This window comes from Calonectris borealis, chromosome 3, assembly GCF_964195595.1.
Source record: "Calonectris borealis chromosome 3, bCalBor7.hap1.2, whole genome shotgun sequence".
NCBI classification, from domain to species: Eukaryota; Metazoa; Chordata; class Aves; order Procellariiformes; family Procellariidae; genus Calonectris; species Calonectris borealis.
In genome coordinates this window covers 30,800,330-30,820,619 of record NC_134314.1, presented here as the reverse complement: position 1 = coordinate 30,820,619, position 20,290 = coordinate 30,800,330, and the positions used below count along the sequence as shown (strand labels likewise).

The window sequence follows — 20,290 nt, the reverse complement described above, 5'->3', positions numbered from 1 at the left end:
AGGAGATTTTTGGACCACGTTGAGTACAGTTTTTGGAAACAATTGCAGGATGAGACAACTAGGGGAGGTACTTATCTGGATTCTCTATTCGTGAATAAGCAAGAGGTGGTTTGGGATGTAAAGGTCAGAAACAGGTTTGGCAACAATGGCAGTGAGATGATGAAGTTTATAGTCCTAAGAGAAACGAGAAAATTCAAGTAGTAGAATAATGATTCTGGACTTTGGTGAGCTGGCTCCAGTTTGCTCAGGGATCTGCTTGGCAAGCTCCTATTACAGACTGCACTGAAGGGAAGACTGATTTATCTTGGGGCCACTGATTTATCATGAAGGACAGTTTCCTCAAAGCACAGTTCTTTCCAATGTGCAGGAACTCAAGCAGATGTGGCAGAAAAATGGACAAATGGAGAACTCCTGAGCTTAAAGAGAAAAGGAAGTGCACAGAAGGTAGATGCAATGGTGAGCTACCTATGCAGAAGGCACCTAGTCACACAGGAACAGCATTAGGAAAGCTAAAGGGCAACTGGAGCTAAAACTATCAAGGCAACTGAAGGGCAACAGGAAAGATTTCTATGGTCTACCAGTAACAAAGAAAGATGGAGAAAAATGAAATCACGTTGCTGAATTGACAAAGGACATGGAAAAGTCTGAGATACTCAATGCTTCTTTCATGCTGTTTTTCCAAGAGTGAGGGAGCTGGGCTTGTTCAGCCTGGAGAAGAGAGTTTCAGGGGGACCTAACAGCAGCCTGACACTTATTTAATATGAGCTAATAGAGAAGACAAATTCAGGCTCCTTTTCTCAGAGCACATAGTGACAGACATCTATCCAAATGTTCATTAAAAAAAACCCCAAAACCTTATCATTGCTTACTGGATTTGAGGTAATAAATATGTCAATATGTATTAAAATTTATGAAAGCAACAAAAGAATCTGAAAGCGCAGGTTACCCCTATACCTTTCTTTCTGAGTCTGTTCACATTGAACCTTTTACATTTCAAATATTTCCAAAAATCTTCTCAGAATTTGTGTTTGAGATAGTAAGAATCATCTTCAGCTGAAGCTTAAAATAAATTACGAATTTCTGAATAAGAAAATTACATTTTTATCCATAGTTCTTTAAAGATCACTGTTCTTTGAAGAGACTGAGACCAGACAAAAGTTGTTCAGTTACTCTTTGGTCACTGATACAATTTTCTACACACAGCGTAGAAAGAAAAGGCAGAAGAAAGGGTTATTATTATTGAAACAGCAGAGCAAAATGTTTGAATTAAAAACCATACATGGAAGACAGGGGTCTGGGACTATATTGAGAGTTTAAAAAAAAAAAGGTAATACTTTTCTGAAATATATAGTTAACTCATGAAAATTTGCCACAAGATATTGGCATGAAAAACTTAAAATTCCTTAGCATTCATAGGACAAAACTGTGCACAATCCTATTTATACTGGACAAATACTTATAAATAATATAAACCTGTGACCTTCAGGACATACGTCCTCACTGTTTCTTATTGCCTCTTTATTTTCCAATTGTTCACCAAAACTCTATTATGCTTTCATCCAAAAAGTGTCGGTATCTAGCATTGGAGAAGAATACTACAGTAGGGGAAAACTGATGCACAGTGGCATGACTTCTGCTTTATCTACCAGAAATGTCTACCCCCACAAATACTTGGCATGTAAGAGGATGGGCAAATCTGTTTAAAGGTTCTTCCATCAACACAGAAGGAAAACAAGTACTGCATTACTGGATCATCTGACAGTTCCACTTACGATTGTGAGCCATGTGTTAAGCTTATTCATACGGGTGTGAACTCCACTTTAGGAATCAGCAGGGTTGTCACCTATGTCAAGCTGTTGTGATATAAAGATGAAAACTTCAGGGCAAAATGTCAGTGTGCCATACGGCTGCTTTTGTTATGCAATTTCATGAATTCCAGATCTGAGAGTGTTGGCTGCCTACGGCAGGATCATCCTGCACCAGAGAGACCACCAGTGACATAAAGACAGGGAACAACTTGTGCCATTCTTTTTCTTTTCTGTCAGCGTGACTACTGGGTCAAAGGTTGTTTGGTTTTTTTACCTTAATTCTGTTCCTACTTGTTGCTTTTACTATTAGAAGCCTTAAGAATTCAACCCTTAGATGACTCTGTCTTACATTAAGGAATCAGCTTACCTAAAATCCTGCTGACATTTTGGACAGTGCGTGTTTCATTATTATGAAGAAGGCCTGTTCATAGCCAGTGTGCTTCTATGTGATTAAGAGTTAGTATGTGATTAACAGTAAAGCAAAGGAAGGCAGCTAATATGGCCAACAAAATTTTGTCTGTAATAACAGTACAACCAAAGGAGGAGATACGTGCATTCAGCTGACTGCAGCCAATACTAAGCATATAATAACTGTGCGCCCGACTGTCCTCTCTTATAGCAGAGCCCAAATCATTTTACTGACAACATATCTCAGTAAATATAAAAGTACATTTCCCAAGTTAAAGATAAATAACATTCAGTCTCATGGACACCTTAATATTGAAGTCATCCAATGAGTGTTTTTCATCCTTTCACCATATTCTACAAATTTAAGGAATTTTAAGCTTTCAAACAAGTCACAAAATAGCACTAAGTGGCACTGTAGCTTGATCTCAACCACTATGCTGTAGTTAAAGTCTTGTTCTTCTGAAACCATAATAAAATATCCAATATACTCCTCCAGAATAAGCTAGCCACTTAACTGATTCGGTTCCCCCAAAATTATATCCAAAAAACCTGTATGCATTGCCAGTTCTGTTAGTTAGCAAACTGGTCTACAAACTTAAAGCTGCCATATATTATAGGTGACCTGTAACACTGGTTGATTCTTTGTCAGGACTTCTTGGCTGAAATTTTGAGCCTGAAAAGAAGTTGAAAATTCTTAATACTATTATCTATCTCATGAACAAGGCTTATCTCATGTACTGGGTGCAGGTGCCCAGGCGCTGGCAGGGGGGGCTGCAGGGCAGCCTCTGTGAGGAGAGGCCGGGGCTGCCCCGTGCCGGACACAGCCGGTTCCAGCTGGCTCCAACCCACCCCCCGCAGGGCACAACTGAGCCCCCCAGCCAAGACGGTTGAGCCTCAGGGAAAGTGCATGTAAGAAAGGGCAAAATCCTGCACAGGCATAGAGGAGTGAAGGAAAAAATGTGTGAGAAACAGCCCTGCGAGCCTTGAGGTGAGAGAAGGAGCAGGGAGAGGAGATGCGCCAGGCACCAGAGCAGAAATGCCTCTGCAGCCTCCGGAGAATTCTATGGTAGAGCAGGCTCCTGGCAGGAACTGTGGCCCATGGGGCGTCCACAATGGAGCAGGGGAAAAGTGTGAGAAGGAAAGAGGGGCAGAGGGGAACTGTTATGGATTGACCACAACCCCCATTCCCCATCCCCCTGTGCTGCTCAGGAGTGGGGAGGAAGTAGAGGAATCTGGAGTGAAGGAATGAAGTTGAGCCTGGGAAGGAGAGGGGGATGGAGGAAGGTGGTTTTACTTTTGTCTTTGTTTCTCATCATCCTATTCTATTTTTAATTGACAATGAATTTGACCAGTTTTCCTCAAGTCAAGTCTGTTTTGCCCGTGACAGTAACTGCTAAGTGATGTCCCTATCTTTATCTTGACCCACAAGGTTTTCTACCTTATTTTCTCCACCCACCCTGTTGAGGGGGAGTGAGAGAGTGGCTGGGTGGGCATCTGGCAGCCAGCCAAGGTCAACCCAACACAACATTTGATTTTCCACATGACTATCCAGGTGATTTATGTTATAGTGTCACATTGCCCATCACTGGGTTAAGGTTACAGCCTGTCTAAGGAAGAGCGAGGTTATTGGGGCAGGGAGAAGCTGCTCCAGGAAGGAATGGCTGGGCAACCAGATCTGGGGCAAGAGCACTGGGGAAGCAGGCAGAGAGCCTGGAGTACAGCAAACCCTGGGTAGCTCCGCCAGAAAGCATAGCATAGACATAGCCCAACCTCAGCAGTCACAGAAAGGCAGATGGGCTTCAAAGGGGCTCAGAGGGGCTTGTGCACAGTTTGTTGCAACCCCAAAAGCCACCAAGCTCTGTCTAAAACTAAGCCTGAAAGAACAGACTTACTGCAGCAACACTGAGGGAAAAGGGAGGCAGCTTTACAAACACAAACTCATTTGATCTCCGTTCTCTCTGCCCTCATCATTTTGAGTTTCGCTACTGGAAACATGAATCAATCTTGCTAATGTTCTAACAAACTAAGACTCACTTTAAAGGGCCTTTTAATCTTTTTTCATCTATTTATTGCAAATTAAAGATTTAGATCTGGGCATCTGCAACCCAAGATCACCATCACACTGTTCCTTGATTAGCCCAGATAAACACACATAATCTGTTATACACTAGAGTGTTTGTTAGGAAAGAGTAGAAAGGGACTGTGTGAGATTTTCTATTGTATGGAATTTTTATAAATGATGGAGTCAGTCACTCATTACTAAATACATACATAATTTCAGTAAAATAATTTATGTGTAGTCACGAATTGCAAGCAGAACAGTTATACAAGGTTAGTTGCATTTCATTCATGTTCAGGATTATGGGTTAATGTATAAACAGCTCATATGGTAGCTGTGGCAACAGGATATCAGGAAGAAATAACAGGAAGCTTCAAAATAAAATTCATTAATTATTTTTAAATACATTTTTTGAGTCATTTTAGAGGACAAGGGTAAACAGAAAAACTATAAAATATATTGAGATAGATATTATGATTTTAAAATGCAATGTCATTATATAAACAAAACAGATAAAACTGTCTTTTTTTGTTCGTAATTCTACAAAGCAAATAAATGTTTCTGCATGGTAATATACATATATGTACCTCTGAGACCCTCCAACTCAATTTTAACCAGGGATATAAAGAAAATACAGCTCATAATACGCAGCAGCTGCAGGGATATGTTCATTAGTTAAACACTGACAGCTTTGCCATTTTACTTTTCAGGTTTGAACTGTGAGTTTAGGCCTTGTGAGGCCAGCAATCCCTGTGAGAACGGAGCTCTGTGCATAGAAGAAATGAATTTGGACGCTTTTCCCCTTGGATTCCAGTGCCAGTGTGTGAAGGGCTTTGCAGGTCCACGTTGTGAGATCAATGTCAATGAGTGCAGTTCTAACCCTTGCCTCCACGGGTACTGCTATGACAGTGAGTTCAGTCTGGTTACTCACTTTAATGTAAAGTAGTCTTTCTGTTGAAACGTCTGTAGCTACTGAGCTGCTCTGGGGAGAACAGTGGATAATTTACAGAAATTTAGCTTGTCTGAAGCTCCACAGCCTGTACCAGGAGGATTATTTTTGCCAAAATACCTCAACTGCTGGCACTGGGGTTTGTGTGTTCAGGGGATCAGAATTGCAACTAATGAGAAATTTTAATGAGATCTGTGCTGTCTCCTTTGATACCTAAATTAGCGAAACACATCTCACATTGTGCATTCGATGAGAGTATATTCAGGTACTGAGAAGGAGCTCATGGAGCAGTTAGGCAGTATATGTCATAATTCTAACGAGTCCAAAACCTGCATTAAATATCAAACTGATGCAAAATGGAGTGTCTGTTTACTATTAAGCGCCTTCTATCACGTAATATTAAGCGCCTTCTATCACGTAACTATGTAACTTACACTTTCACTAATAGATATACTTAAAGGTTTTACAAGCAACTCTACTATATTCTGTCTGGATTGGAAGGCTAAGTTTAGTAGCACCCATTATGTATGGAGTACTTACTATAATGTTTTGTGGGGCTATTTCCACCTATCAGACACTTTCTACGCTTGGTAAAAAAAAGTAAAAGTGGTAATTTTCAGAGAATCTTATAATGTTGGCTGGAAAGCAGAATGACATCCAGAGGTCGTGTAGCCAAACCTGCATGAAGCTGAACTATTAACAGTGCTAGAACAGGTCAGTCAGGGTTTTTTCTAGTTGAGTTTTGAAAGCCTCTAAGGATGGACAGAAATTCCACAAACTCTTCGGGACAGCCTATTCCACTGATGCACTATTCTTGTAGCGTTCCCCCCTCCCCCCAATCCCATCTGAATCTCCTAAATTGTAAATTTTGGCCATTGCCCCTTATTATATCATCTAACACTAGTAAGAGGAATTCAGTTCTGTTATCTGTGCAACTGCCCTTGAAGTTATTGTTATATAGCCCTCTAACTATTAACCCTGCTCTGGAGGGACTAATACAAAGCAAGCCCAGCTGACTCAACTTTTCCTCATAGGTTCCACACTTTAAGCACTGAGCAAGTGTGTTTGTCTTCTGCTACATCTCTCTCCTGTTTCCCCACATGCCTTTTAAAATGAGAATGACGACACTTGAGAATTTCCTTGAAATCCAAAATTTTAACACAAATTTCCAGAAGATCTAGTCAGCTTACTGATTTCAGATGAGATCTTAAAGAACTGACCTCAAATTACTAAATTACTAAATTGCCTAAAACTTTCCTAGTTTAAAAGAAAAAAAAAAGTTTCAATAAGCTTTAAGAATTCTATCTTTCCATATATGGGAATAAGGTGAGTGGTTTCATATTTCATCTAGTAAAGACTATTTCCTAACAAGTTTACAGATGTTTTCTATGTACTCTACATTGGTTCAGAGATATTTTTGAACTGGAATTTAGATGAGCTGCAGTAAATTCTTCATGCTCACAAAGTGCCAGATCTTTTGGGGATAGCTTGTCTTTGTGGTGCCTCTGGACTTGAGTTGTATCATGTGGACACCTCAGTTCCTCTGCACTATGTCAGAAAGCTGGAATCCTGAGGAAGCTAGCAGATGAATAATGCTCCTGCTCTGAAGGACTTAAAGCATTTAATAAATACAATAGCATCTACATGTACAGACACAATGACAGAATAGATTCCATGGTAAATCTCAGTGATAATGAAGAATCCAGGGACCTCTTTGAGGTTAGGATAAATGCAGGCCTGCAAGAAGTGCAATTATTGCTGTCATGAGCTCCCTATATGAACGTAGCACTCTAAAGATTCCTCTCCGTTTGGATCATTAATGATGAAAAAGGGAGAGGAGTCTTACCATTAGCTTGTTAAGATGGAAAATTACTCATTAGCTTATAAGATGCCATTACTTTCAGAAACTAGTAATGGGTCATTGATTCTTATGTCAAAATATTTGAATTGTTTAAGTAAAATGCAGTACTTGAATCTGCTTTCATATTAAAAAGGTGTTTTGAGATATTGCATTTCATTTATTTCAGTTTTTTAACATGTCCATACCTTTTAGGTAAAGCCAGTCTAAATCTTTTCCAGATAGTAGTCATAACTGTAACTTACATAATTTTACTACATTCAGTTGTTATTCTAAAACACACTTAGTACTAAAATACTCTCTCTGTTACAGTTGTCGATGGCTTCTATTGTTTGTGCAACCCAGGATATGCAGGACTGAAATGTGACCAGGACATTGATGACTGCACAATCAACGCTTGTGAACACAATTCTACATGTGTTGATCTACATCTGGTTAGTAGATAATATTTTTTAATTAAAATGATTGCTAAGTTTTCTTCCTGAAATCTAAAGCAATACCATTGCAAGTTCTAAAGTTTTACTTAACACAAATACCTGTCAAGAGTTTTATAATCATGCTTTCTAGTCACTGGTGGGTTTTTTTGTTTATTTGTAATGATATAGGCAGTGGGAAAGAGGAGTGTTTTCATCATTTAAAAGCAGTTATTGAGTCAACATGGTTATTTGGGAAATTCAAAAGGAACCGGAATATTTTCACCTAGTTGTGTTTATGGCCTCATTATAAGTGAAAGGAATACTCATTTACACCGATGACATTTGCTTCAGAGAGGCTTAAAAAGTATCATCTTACCCCCCAAAATGGCTTTACTTTAAGTACTTCAGCATTTATTTTCAAAATTCTTCAGCTATATTAGTTCCTGAAACATGAAAAGTGATAAAAATAACTTCTTTCTTCTGGGAAATAAAAGCATTCTATCAACTGATTCCTTCATGGGAGGAAAGGAGAAGAAAGACATTCACATTGTGTAAACTTTGGCACCAGAGGTGGTCCATGTTCTGTGTCACTCCCTCCAGGAATCTGCAAGCAACCAATTCGTTTTCAATGTACTCAATAGGGACACTAAGACAGTATGAATATTGTCCTTAAGAAACATTCAGACTGTCAGAGAAATTGGGAGTGGTTAAAAAAAAAAAATGGAAGAAAGACTGGCTTTTTTTTACCTTCTTCTAGTTTCTCCCAGCATGTTTGTGAGACTATTAAACTAACAAAATGTTAAAGCAAGGTGTAGAATTCAGATTAATATTAAGATACCTAAATGTAGGTGTCTATATATGGTACGTGCTAAGCATCTAAGCACCCACCAAAGATGCTAGAATCCTTGCTGATGCAGTCAGCACAATCCAGAGAGTGATTCAGCTGCCCATCTTGTAGATGTCCACTTTGGGTGAACTGAACAACCCTGTAGGTACCACTGACTGTATAGCTAGGCTGCATTAGTGCTAAAGCAGACACCCATGTTTAGATGTCTGCATTTCCAGCTGAATCCGATCCCAGAAGCCCAGAATTCTGTGAGAGGTGTGTGGTTTTCTGGGGTTTTGTTTGTCTGTTTTTTTGTTGTTTTGCTTTTTTTCTTTTTTTTTTTTTTTGTAGTACATACATAAAGAAATCACACTTCTGTCTGACAAATCCTGGTGGTAACCCACAGACATCACTATTTCCTAAACTTGAACAGAAATGCTTCAAGAGAATTTTCTCAAATCCTTTACTCTCATTTCCAGAGTTGTTTCTTCTTTTCACAGTTAGAACACTAGGTATTGTATAAATTTTTTTGTAAATATGCTTCAAGAACTAGTAAACGCCTTGGACAAAATTAAATGCTTGGTATGGAGACCACAGAGCTTGTGGCATTTTTGTTCTTGTCTTTGGACGCTATTGCAAATGTGTATGTTTTTACCAGTAGATTGCAATTAATATTTCAATCTGTCATACTGGACACATTCTGCCATCTTAAAATCAGGTTAGAGAGCATTCCAGAAATAAATTTTCTGCTCACAAGGCATGTACTGTCCTATTCTCTACAAGATTGTGTTGTATATGTAGACATTCCAGATATTATTCCTAACTCCAGCTGATGCTTTAACTCAGACTCATAAAATGGAGCTGTATATGCAAAAGCTTAAACAACATCCTTCCCAAAAAATAAGGTATCAGAAATGGACAAAATTATGGGTTCTTTATAAAATAAACATATTGTTCCACCAAAAATGTCTGCTAAGCTTCACTGAAGGACTTATAATATTGATCCAGGGGGACTTTTTAATTTAGGCAAAATTAAACCTGGCAAAGAATGTTAGCTCACTGCAATTTTTAACACCGTTTTAGATTTTTCTTCCTATGCCTTTCATGCTTTTGTTTTCTTGACTCATTTGTGTTTATTTTTGTCCTGCAGTACCTATACATTTCTTATCTGCTTTGTCACAGACCTATGCCATTTTGTTTTAAATGGACTGTGACACAGCAAATCAGTGAGATCTGTGCAGACTCACTGTTTAAGAGAAAGCTTGACATTAAAAATATCTAACCTATGTGGATTTAGTTACTAACTACAGAAAAGAAGTACTGTAGAAATTTAATGGTAAGATGTAATTTTAGACCTTGGATTTTATCTTTTTCAGACATCAATGGCTTTCTCAACATAGTTCACCTATGTTGTCAACATTACATTAAACGTTCATACTAAAGTGCTCCTTTTGATGTTAGATAATGCACAGATAATAAATCTTCAGTATTTTTTTTCTCATTAGAAGACTGTTCTTTGGCATTTTTTACAGTGATGTAATTTTGTGCTCAAAAAAAAGAAAATGAATACAGAATGGGCTCTGCTAAATTGAAAAGTTAGTGTACTTTTAAGACAAGGAATAGAGAATTGCTAGTAGTTTTATTTTTCTATAGCAATACTAATGCATTACTATTCAATATTTATACTTTCTCCTTCTCTATTCTTCTGTATAGTATATTTACTTAAGCTAAAATTTCTGATATAAGTTTCTGAAATAACTTTCATTGGATCATCTTTTGAGTTGAATCCAGAAAGGGACATAAAAGACTCACTCACTAAGTGACTGCATTATTCAATTTGTATGCGACTATATTGTTCCACATACAATGTCCTTCTCATTGTATTCAGTATCAGAGAGTACTGAATTTCTTCCACCTCAAATGATGTCATTTTATACACCAAGATTCCTCAGTGATGGATGCAAAGAGGATTAATGAATTGACATGTATTCATAAAAATGGAAGAAAACCCACTCCCTCGTCTTCTTCAGCCCAAGCACCTGTAAAAGAACAGATATTGAGATAACAATCCCCCAGAGAATGAATTTTTAACATTTAAAGGGTCTCCTTCTCCTCCTCTAAAAGGTAATAAAGTGAGGAATGGGGAGCAACTGAGGCATAATCAAGGAAGACTTAAAAACTCTGAGATGGAGATTTCTCAAAGATATATTACAGTAGCCTTATTATATAAGTCAAGGACCAAAGATCTTAATGTGAGAAAGAATTCCAATATACACTCTAATTGCAACATATACTTCACAGCCTTTATCTTGGCTCTCCAGGCAGCAGGTGGCATTAAGCAATTGGACCGTGGGATGAGATCAAGATAGGTAAAGTACACAGCCGAATGACACAAGTACGTCAGCTTAAAGGAGGCTCTGATTTTCTACTGCACCTGAGAATTCCAATCACACAAGAGCTACTATATACCAGCACAGACCACTGTCAGTCATATTAGACCCTCTGGTGGCTCAAGAATAATTAATTGGCTACCCCTATGCTAATAAAAGTTCCATTCTGCAGTCCAACAGCTCAAATACCTTTGATGCATTTTTCTAGGTCAAAGCGAGACAATTGCCAGAATGACACTTGCAATACATCTTCCTCCTCTTCGATGTTGGTAATGTGGTATAATATAGAGCCTTAAAATTAGATAACCATGTTATCTTAACAATGCATCAGCAAAAATAGGCACAAAAAATGACACTCGCGTGACGGGTTGACCCCAGCTGTCAGCTAAGCATCACACACTCACTCACTCACTCTATCCTCTCCATGCGATGGGGGAGAGAATAGGAAGAGCAAAGGCAAGAAAACTTTTGGGTTGAGCGAAGGAAAGGGGAAGAAGAAAGAAAGAAGAAAACAAATCAAGTGATGCAAAGGCAATAACTCACCACCTTCCACGTGTACACCGATGCCCAGCCAGTTTTCAAGCAATGGCCACCTTCCGAAAACCCACCTCCACTCCATTCTTATTACTGAGCATGACGTTACATAGCATGGAATATTTCTTTGGTCAGTTTGGGTCAGCTGTCCTGGTTGTGTCCCCTCCTAGCTTCTTGTGCACCCCTAGCCTACTCGCTGAGATGGCAGAGTGGAAAAAAGAAAAGGCCTTGATGCTGTGTAAGCACTGTTCATCAATAGCTAAAATGTTGGTGTCTTATCAACACTGTTTTGGTCACAAATCCAAAACTTAGCACCGTACGGGTTGCTATGAAGAAAATTATCTCCGTAACAGCCAGACCTACTACAGAAAAGAATTCTATAGAAGGAGGTTGGTTAAACTTGACAGCGGGAAATCACAAAAGCTGGGTTTGTGATGCAGCTCCTGATGTTTTAAAAAGTCTGGTTTATAAAATCTGTCTGTAGAATATTTATGTAAGGTGTTTATACTGGCCAATCCCACCAAGGACGTGGCCCCCTTCATTCTGATATAATCAAAGCTTCTAAATGACTCTAACATATACTACTACATCATAAGGGATTAGTCTTTCTTTCTGGTGGCATATTCAGAATTTAAGGTTTCTCTGTGATAAAGATTCTCAATACCATAAAATTCCCACCCAAAAAGTATTCCCAATGCTAATGTAAGACACACAGTGAGCAGCAGTAAGAAGGATAAAAACACAAAGGGTTTTGCTTAACTAACTGTAGAAAGAAGCGGGGACACAGCAATTTTATTCTCAAGATTTAACAATGGAGTGCTCCAAGACTGTCTGCCAAAATGTGGGGGGGCAAATGGTTATAACTGAGGACTCAAAAAAGACTATGCTTGAGTTAGATAAAATTTGAGACATCTATTGTTTATGCAGTTCCCAGCTTTGTTCATATAGTTTGAGATGGCTGGGCATTACATCAGCCACACACTATCTTAAGGAAATAGTGTTAAGTAATGACAACCAGACATACAGAATTAACAGTAATTTTCCCTATTGCAACTAACCTGAGACATGAGTAACAGGAACCAATTAGAGTAGTCACTTCCTTCATTAGGTCACCTAAACCAGCAAACATTAAAAGCTGGTAATACTTCTAACACTATTAGCACAGATGCCTAACCTATATATTCTCAATCATCAATCAGCCCAACCAGAATTGTCATCTTTTTTTTGTAGACTGACTACAAAAAACTTAAGATGTCGAAAAAGGAGATTGATTCTGGGAAGGTTGGTGTGACACCAGTTGCCATTCATAAATCAATTATCTTTTTTTTTTTTTTTTTAATAATGAAACATTCCTGATTAAGATCTGTCTAAGTAAGTGATTTTATTTTCACTGCAGTAAGAAGCATTTGGCCAGTCCTATGTAAAACATTGTGAAATCTCACATTTACATGCATGTAGAAATAATTCAATTGTTCAGTCAAACTGATAGATCAAAATAATAGAATGAGAGAAGTATGAAAATGGTTGAAAGGCTGTAGTGTTGTCACTGCAAAAGAAAGAGGTGCAGTCCTCAAGTAGCTGAGGAAAAGAGGCGACACTTTCTGCATTCAGTGTATAAATAATGAATAAAAATAGAATAAAGCTGAAAGATATAAGCAGTAATATATTTTACCAGAAAAGCTAGTAAACAATAAGTGAAAAAAAAAATTAGAATATTATGCTCTGTCTGTGCTTATGCTAAGGCAGGGTTTACCCAGTGTAATTTGCAAATTCCTTTTAAAAAAGTTAAAGTAAGCAATTCAAAGTATTGTATAAAGTTGAAATGTTGTCCTTAATCATTTTTATAAGATCAGATGGAGCATATAGTCTATATAACATAAAACATTATTTTGGGGTATTGGCATTAAAAATAATTAAAAAAAAACCCCAAAAACAAAAACAAAGAGTAATAGTAGTTCCATAGTAGCTCTAACTTCAGTTTTTGCTTGTACTGTTCTGTATGTCAAAATACAATGCAAATCCTGTCACTTCAGTGTATATGGATATTCATGCAGCAAATTGTAATAGACGTTTCTTCAGAGCTTTGTTTCTGGAAGCTGTTATTTCTGTGTACTTACCACATAGTAAATTAAAAAATATAAACTAGCTAAATTTATAATTGTATATATAGTTGCAATCCCATATCCTCCTTATGGTTAACTCTCTATCACTATTTAATTTAAAACACAGTTATTTCCCTTTCAATAAAATGCAATATTACGCAAAGCAGCTCTCCAATACAATAACAGAAGATACTGTCAATTTGAACCTAAAGAAGCAATGATTACTTGTTTGGTTTCTGTTTTTAAAGTGGCAGATAAAAAGGACTCATAACAAGGTGAAATTCAGTAATTCAGATCTTTTAGGAACTAAAGTTTTGGGTTGTAGGGAAGATTTATGTAAAGGATGGAGACACAGTACTATTAATTTTGGTTTTTTTTTAAAACAGGAAAAATATTCAGAGTTAACAGACAGGAGGTCTATTCCATGGATCATATTTCAAGAGCATAACTCACAAGTAAGTTAGCTCATTATATACATTGTGAAAGGAGGATTAATTGGAAGGAACTCTGGCATTGAGAACTAAAGTACAAAGTAGTAGTTAACTGTAGCAGTTTATGTTATCCAAAAAGAAATTAGTTCAGGTCTTTGGACTAACGTAAGATAATTTCCTAAATTTGTCATCCACCGTTAATTTCCATTTAAAACAGAATCTCCTGTACTTTCTGCTAAATAGGGAGAAGAAAAAGAATCATCTCCAAAACTTATAATTTATTTTAGAACATCCAGAGATGCTCAAGGCATGATGAAGTAACTGAGCCTCCGGAGACCCAACTGATGATAGCAGGTGGTCTGACTCTTGAAATGAGAACAAACACTAGATAGGTTTGCAACAATGAAGAATTTCCAGATTTCTCTGGGACTGGAAATTCTCTAAGGTCTCAATAAAGCAAACAAGTTCTGCTACTGAAATTGGTCTGAAATGGTACCTCGGTTTAACTAAAGGTCAAATCACATACCATGAATGGCATACAGTATATAACAAGCAATAAGCTCTTAACAGTTCCCAGGTCACGTAAATTCAAGTTGAGTTGTACGTGACTTAAACTTATGCATTGACTTCACTGAGAGAATCCACATGCTGAAATTGTGAATGTGCTGTTCGACAAATCAGTTTCAGTTTACCAATTACGCATCCCAGAAAAGAGCTATATAGTAGCTGAAGTTCACTTAAGAAACTAGCAACCGCAGCAGTACTTCTGCAAAGTACTACTGCTAATATAACTCACTGTGCTGCCCTGAAGATTTGACTTGCCATCCCTGGTATATTTCATCTTCCACCTATATTTAGTTAAAAAAATGAACAGTGTCTTCATAGTCCTTTAATAAAAGTTTTTTGAAAAAGATCTAGTGAAATAACTCCCTCCTCTGCCTTGTACTACACAGCTAGTGGATATAGCAGTACACACACTGAAAACTTAGTCATTATGGGGTGTACTGCTTTATGTTCTAGTAAGTCCAGTTGAGCCAAAAACATTGGAATGCACAAAATTAACTATTGATTTACTGACTGAGGGTAATGTCCTTAATATTGATCTGTGGAATTATACATTGCTTGGATAAAGTGATTATGATGTCTTATGCCTTACTCATCTAATTGAAAGTTGAAGTCAGCAAACAAGCATCAACTTTCCATTTATTTTTTTTATTTATTACATTATTTTTAAATGCTTTAATTTGATTTTTGAAAGAAATTGCAGACATATATGAAAATTCTTAGCTTTAACCAATGTCAGTAAATACCATAGGAGTGAAAGCCTTCTATTGTCTTTTTCATAAACTGAATTTAAAATACTCTACAGAACTGAATAAAACGGTTACAAAGTGGAGGAAAGAGAGATTAAGAGGAAGTTAAAGACGGGCTTTCCAACAAGACTTGTGAACAGATGGCAAATCAATGTGATAAAGATACAGGAAGGTGGTCCCAGATGGTGTGCTGTAAGTTCTGTCAGCTGTGAGGAGGCTGGACAGAGAAAATCAGAGACAGCAGGGAAAGAAGTGAAGAACTTCGCAGCATAAAGAAAAGGCTGGAGAACTGTGGCCTGTTTGTGGAAAGCATAACCCTAAATTTGAATATAGAGACTAACATTTTGTTTGAGGTGGGATATGAAGTGTTAGTACCTTCACAAGCATTAAAAGACTGGCAGTGGTATTATAGAGACTTGGGACTACAGAGATTTAATTCACTCATAAGGAAAAGAATTCTACACAAGAGCATTTAGCTGCAGAGAAGTAGATATAGTAAATTGTCTGTATTTAGTAGATTTATAGAGCAGAAGGTCATGGAAGGGTATGGGTCCACAAGGAAATTACTCTGAAATAAGTTAAATGGTGAAATTTATAGGTCATCAATCAGACTTTGAAAACTGCCCACATACATGTCTTTACCATACAGCACACAAGAATTAAGATTAAATTTTTTTTCAGTAAAAGGATGATGAACTTTTAAATCACTGTTTAAATCTGTTTAAATCACTGTTTAAATACTGTTTAAAAACAGTAAATCCATTTACTGTGGGATAAGTCTGAGTATCAGGACAATTCCTGAAAAGGAGCTCTCAGACTGTAATTTCACACTCCAATTTTTATTGCAATAAGTCATTGTCTCTGAAGTCAAGCCAGATGATTCTGAGTAGGAATTTTTAAGCCTCATCTACACCCTGTTCTGAAAACAGTATTGCTCATTTTCTCATGATGTATTTTTGTGACATTTGTCATCAAAGAAGCTAAGTATTTTGCAAATATTTACTTTTTATTTGAAAACACAGCTCCTGTTGGCTTCAGTTGCAGGTGTTGAGCGTTCAGCAGTTCTAAAAATCACACCCTAAGCTGAAAATTCAGAAAGAAAGAAAAGGAGGAATTAATTTCTACCTATAAAAAGATACTTGCTAAGCTAAACCAACTTCAGCTAAAGTATGATTTATTTTAATTTCCTTAGGGCAACATTCAGCTGAAACCATAAAACTAACTCTTCGTTTCTGGTTTCCTTCTTTATTCTAAGTACAAGTGAACAGAAACAAACATATTTCCCTTTACTGCACCTCTAGAGCAAACCAGTTTCCCCATGCTCCCTTATGCACTTAATGAAGTGATGGAAAATTATTTAATCCATGTAGGTAAAGACTCTTTCATGGTATTTAGGTGGAGAGGGGTTAAATCTAATGAATCATAAAAAAACCTTAATTCTGGCATTTCCTAAGATTTAAGTGTATATGATTTTGCAGCTCCTGCATTTTACTTTTAGAATACATTTTTATATAAAATAAATGTAATGGATCCAAATCATTACATGGATGGGTTTTAGTAAAGAAGCCATTTTCTGTCATCCATATAGTAAATGTTTTTCACTCTTAAATGTGCGCAGATGCTACACATATTTGCAATAGTTTCTGAAAAGCACTCAGCCCTGGCCTTGCTCTGCTCCCACTGTAGCTGACAGAAAAATTGTTGTTGACTTCAGAGCTCTACCAGCCAAGTATATTCTAATTCCAGGGTCAGCCTTTTGTGTAGTGGCAGACACTTGGTATGTATGACCCCTTGCCAAGCAAATCTTTTACCTTCTTTATGAAAAAAAAACCCCAAATGTCCAGAATATTATCCATAGATTATCTTCTTCACAATTATGATATTAAAAGAGAAAAAAATCTAGGTTCTAAAATACTCTGACCCCAGGTTTGCTTATCTCTTTTTCTGTTTCCCACAAAATATTCCTATTTATAAAAATGGACTCCATCTGTTTTCTCTTTTTATGAAACAAGAGATCTTACCCATGGATACCAAGTTTCCACTGTAAGCAAATTTGCCTACATTATCAACTCTTCTCCAAGAACTTCATAAAGGGAAAAGCATCTGACCCTTAATTTTAGAGGCACTGCTGGGTGCAGTTATAATAAACTGATAATCAAATATCAAACAAAATCAAGTCTTCTGATAATCCTTCCCTGGCAATATGATTCATTGATCCTATACTACCAGCTGTGCCAATTACTGTACCGTGGTCAGTGGGGAGTTTGCTATTTGGACACCCTGAAAGCAGCTGACTATTCTCTTTTTGAAGCTTAAGAACCCTATTAGATTTTCAATACCTTGGTGTCCTTAGGCTACTTGTCTGATGATCTTTTGATCGTTGTCTTTGGTTGAGTTTTTCAGAAAACATATCCAGGCTTTAGACATAGTGCTGTCCATTTTGCGTACAAGGTTGGTTCAAGATAGGAACATTTATACTGAAAATTTTACATTCTAAAGCAAAGAACTGAGGTGAGTAAGAGGGAAAACATCAAAATGACTGTACAGCAAGACATTTTTCCAGTTCCAAAGGACTGGCTTAGATAGGCAAGGCAAATGCAGCTCTGTTTGCAGAGTGAATTAAAAGAGACAGATGATAGTGTTTCAATAGTAGAATAGAATAAAAATAGAAGCAAAACATTCTTCATAAATATCCTTTAAGTTGTACAAAAATATTTACTTTGGAGTGTGTATTTGAGGAAAAAAATATTTATAAGCATAGGGCTGGACTGTCATATTTGCAAGTGCCTGATTCTAGGAATGCTCCCATTGACTTCAGAAGGTTTGCATAGGGAACAAGAACCAATATTATTTCTCAGACCCTGAGAACACCCAAGCCTTTGTGTTGCTACATTGGACAGTTATAACATAGAGACTAATTCCCCCTGAAGCTGCAGTCAAAGATCCTTTTATGCTACATTCATTTCACTTCACGCAGTCTGCAAGCCTTACAGTATTTTCACTCTGAAAAGAAATTCTACGTGGGGGAAACAAAACCATTTTCTCCATGTAGAATAGAACAGAATAAAATAGACTATTTCAGTTGGAGGGGACCTACAATGATCATCTAGTCCAACTGCCTGACTGCTTCAGAGCTGACCAAAAGTTAAAGTATGTTATTAAGGGCATTGTCCAAATGCCTCTTAAATAATGACAGGCTGGGGGCATTGACCACCTCTCTAGGAAGCCTGGTCCAGTGTTTGACCATCCTCTCGGTAAAGAAATGTTTCCTGATGTCCAGTTTAAACCTCCCCTGGCGCAGCTTTGAACCAATCCCATGTGTCCTATCACTGGATACCAGGGAGAAGAGCTCAGCACCTCCCTCTCCACATCCCTCCTCAGGAAGCTGTAGGAGCAATGAGGTTGCCCCTCAGCCTCCTCCTCTCCAAACTAAACAAACCCAGAGTCCTTAGTCACTCCTCACAGAACATTCCTTCCAGTCCTTTCACCAGCTTTGTTGCCCTCCTCTGGAAGCATTCAAGCACCTTCACATCCTTCTTAAATGGTGGGGCCCAGAACTGCACACTGTACTCAAGGTGAGGCCGCACCAACGCTGAACACAGCAGGATAATCCCCTCCCTTGTTCGGCTGGCTGTGCTGTGTTTGATGCACCCCAGGCTGCAGGTTGCCCTCTTGGCTGGCAGGGCACCCTGCTGACTCCTATTGAGCTGCTGTTGACCAGCATCCCCAGATCCCTTTCTGTAGGGCCTGTAGAGGGAGAGGTTTGCTCTTTTGTTTAAAGAATATGAAATAGTTTTGTACCTGACTGTTTGCATTTCTAGAGAAAGTTTGAATGTTACTTCTATTCATCAATTATAGATTAGACTATAGCGTTTCTTCTGTAATAAAATAAGTTCTGAAGGAATAAAGACCAGCCTCTTCTTCCTGTTTGTGTAATAAAATGTGAAATATTTCACATGAAATATGTAGAACTGATAACTTTGTTTATCTACTTATGTTTGTCATCCACAGACTAGCAGGTCATTTGCTAATTTTAGTCGGTCTCTCTAGCTGCTAACCTCTATTTAGAACTACCTTCAGGCCTGCGAAAACTACCTGGCACTTGGCATGGAAAATAGCCCAGGGAAAGAATGGTTATCCCATTTTTTTTAGTTACGTGCAAGTTCTGTGATCTCTCCTCCTTTAGATTTTAAAATTCTGTTCCAGGGATTCTGACTGAAAAACTGAGTGAAAAGCCAAGCTTCTGGCATCCTTTCACCTTCACTAAGTGGTTGTAAAGGCACACAAGAATGGGCACTAACAGATAGTGCTGTACATGAGACTTGACTTGAGACTTCTTTTACAGCTGAGTACATATCTAGAGTAGCATGTGTATGAAAAGCACACCTGGAAGAACTATACTTTCTGGAGGATGCTACCAGTCTTTTTCTTCACAAGCGGTGTTTTTTACATTGTTTAAAAGCTCTTAGTAAAAAGACAAGTTCTAAGGCATCTCACTAGAAGACCTTTCTCAATTGCATTATACTGTTCTAATCTCACTAATGAGGACAGATTTTCATAGCCAGAAAAAAACATACTTTCTTAATATATATGTTGAGCTTTAATAATTTGAAGCATTATTTATCAACAATAATTAATAAACATTGACTTACAGCTATTATTGTGTTGTTGATTCATGTAACTTTATTAAGTCCTTACTAAGCTGTTGTCATATGCAGATTTCACTGTATCAATGTCTACTGACATTTCTAAATCATCGTGTTGAATGATTACCTTTTCGCCATGCTGAAAACCTCTCTGTTTGCATACCCAATTCTGATATACCATATGTACCCGGTCAAAGTCCGTGATGAACTTCACTGTTTTGACTGCTTCTGTTGTTAAAAAGGTATTGCCAGACCATGTGATAAACAGATGTTTTTACCAGATTAGGTAAGATCTTTTTCTCAAAAAATAAAATAAAATAAAATAAAATAAAATAAATAAATGCTTATACATTTAACCTGATTCAACAGTGGAGAATGCAATAACCTATTTATTAAGAAATATACTTCGTAAAATCCAGTTATCCAGAATTTTCACGGTCTGTCTGTGCAGACTTAAATTACTACATATAAACTAAAAAGACCTCGTGGTGTTCAGTGTTGACAGCCAAGTAGATTAGATTCTCTCATTGTTACATATTCTTATAGTTAT

At 37.5% G+C, this 20,290-nt stretch overlaps 1 protein-coding gene across 1 annotated transcript in view; it reads left to right on the top strand.

Annotated features, from left to right (window-relative positions):
* Positions 1 to 20,290, top strand: part of EYS (eyes shut homolog) — a 958,850-nt gene that overhangs the window by 331,636 nt on the left and 606,924 nt on the right. Inside the window, exons 19-20 of the mRNA XM_075145270.1 lie at positions 4,986 to 5,183; positions 7,395 to 7,516. Coding sequence (XP_075001371.1) covers positions 4,986 to 5,183; positions 7,395 to 7,516 — 320 coding nt within the window. The remainder of the gene's footprint in view (positions 1 to 4,985; positions 5,184 to 7,394; positions 7,517 to 20,290) is intronic.